We start from the raw sequence: 1,048 nt of genomic DNA, 5'->3' as shown, positions 1-1,048 counted from the left end.
ACGCCTGAGCAAGTGGCGGCGGATCGAGCAGCAGCTGCAGCGTGATGGGCAGATGCACGAGCCAACCGGACACCTGAGCAAGTGGCGGCGGACCGAGCAGCAGCTACTGCTCGGTGGGCGCGGTGGTCGGAGGCGTGAGCCAACCGAACGCCTGAGCAAGTGGCCACGCATCGAGCAGCACATGCAGCTCGGGTAGCAGAGGTGCGAGCCAACCGAACACCTGAGCAAGTGGCGGCAGACCAAACAGTGGACGCAGCTCGAAAGCATCAAGCCCGTGTGATTCGGCAACAGTCATCTGAGGAGCACACACCACAACACACCCGCCGCAGCAGGGGTAGCCTTGTGGAGGCAGTTTTGGATGCTGCCTTCTGGGTTTCAGGCGGCCGACAAACCCCACCAAGCCTTGTATGGGTGCCTGGTTAGACAGCAGTACAGCTTCATGGCCGGAACATGTGCAAGATGTTCCTGCGGGTCAGCCTCTGCCCACTGTAATTCCCTTAACAGCTTCTGTTAGGGTTTAAGGTTTAGGGTTTAGGGTACAGATCCGAGTCGCCAAACAGCTTTATGCCACTGTCAAAAACAACATGGCTCCTGTGTCTGCACCTGCTGCAGCGAGATGAAGTCCGCGGTACAGGCACACGGCTACCGGTTTGGTGACATCCCCAACGTGCACCAGTTGCGTGCAGATGTTTGGAGGACGCTGGCAGTGGCGCGTCCAGCTCAAGTCGTCGCATGGCTACCAGTGACAGCCGCCAGAGCACCACCACCGCCCGAGCCAGCTTTGCCGTGGGGCTTCCGAAAGATGTGGCTCAATGGGCATTCTACGGAGAAGACGGGGCTCACCAAGCATCCTGGTACGACAGGGGACTCTGGTGGTTCGGATGACCAAGAGCACCGCCAGCCCACCCAGCAGCACAGTTCGTTGCAACAGGCGCGGGACCATTTGGGCAACACTGGAGCATATGGCTCTTCCTGGAAGACTTTCCACCGCATGAGGCGGGCCCATCTAGTCTGCCACGGTGATGTCGGCGTGAGACAGATGGTGTGA

At 59.6% G+C, this 1,048-nt stretch overlaps 1 protein-coding gene across 1 annotated transcript; it reads left to right on the top strand.

Annotated features, from left to right (window-relative positions):
* Positions 1-616: 616 nt before the first annotated feature.
* On the top strand, positions 617-1,048 carry VOLCADRAFT_100965 (uncharacterized protein; the record flags this gene model as incomplete). The annotated part of the gene is made up of 1 exon (XM_002959446.1): positions 617-1,048. The coding sequence occupies one exon, from the start codon at positions 617-619 to the stop codon at positions 1,046-1,048; it is 432 nt and encodes a 143-aa protein (XP_002959492.1).

Source organism: Volvox carteri (genome assembly GCF_000143455.1).
Source record: "Volvox carteri f. nagariensis unplaced genomic scaffold VOLCAscaffold_255, whole genome shotgun sequence".
Classification (NCBI taxonomy): domain Eukaryota; kingdom Viridiplantae; phylum Chlorophyta; class Chlorophyceae; order Chlamydomonadales; family Volvocaceae; genus Volvox; species Volvox carteri.
The sequence above is the reverse complement of the archived record's forward strand: the minus strand, read 5'-3'. Positions and strand labels throughout refer to the sequence as shown.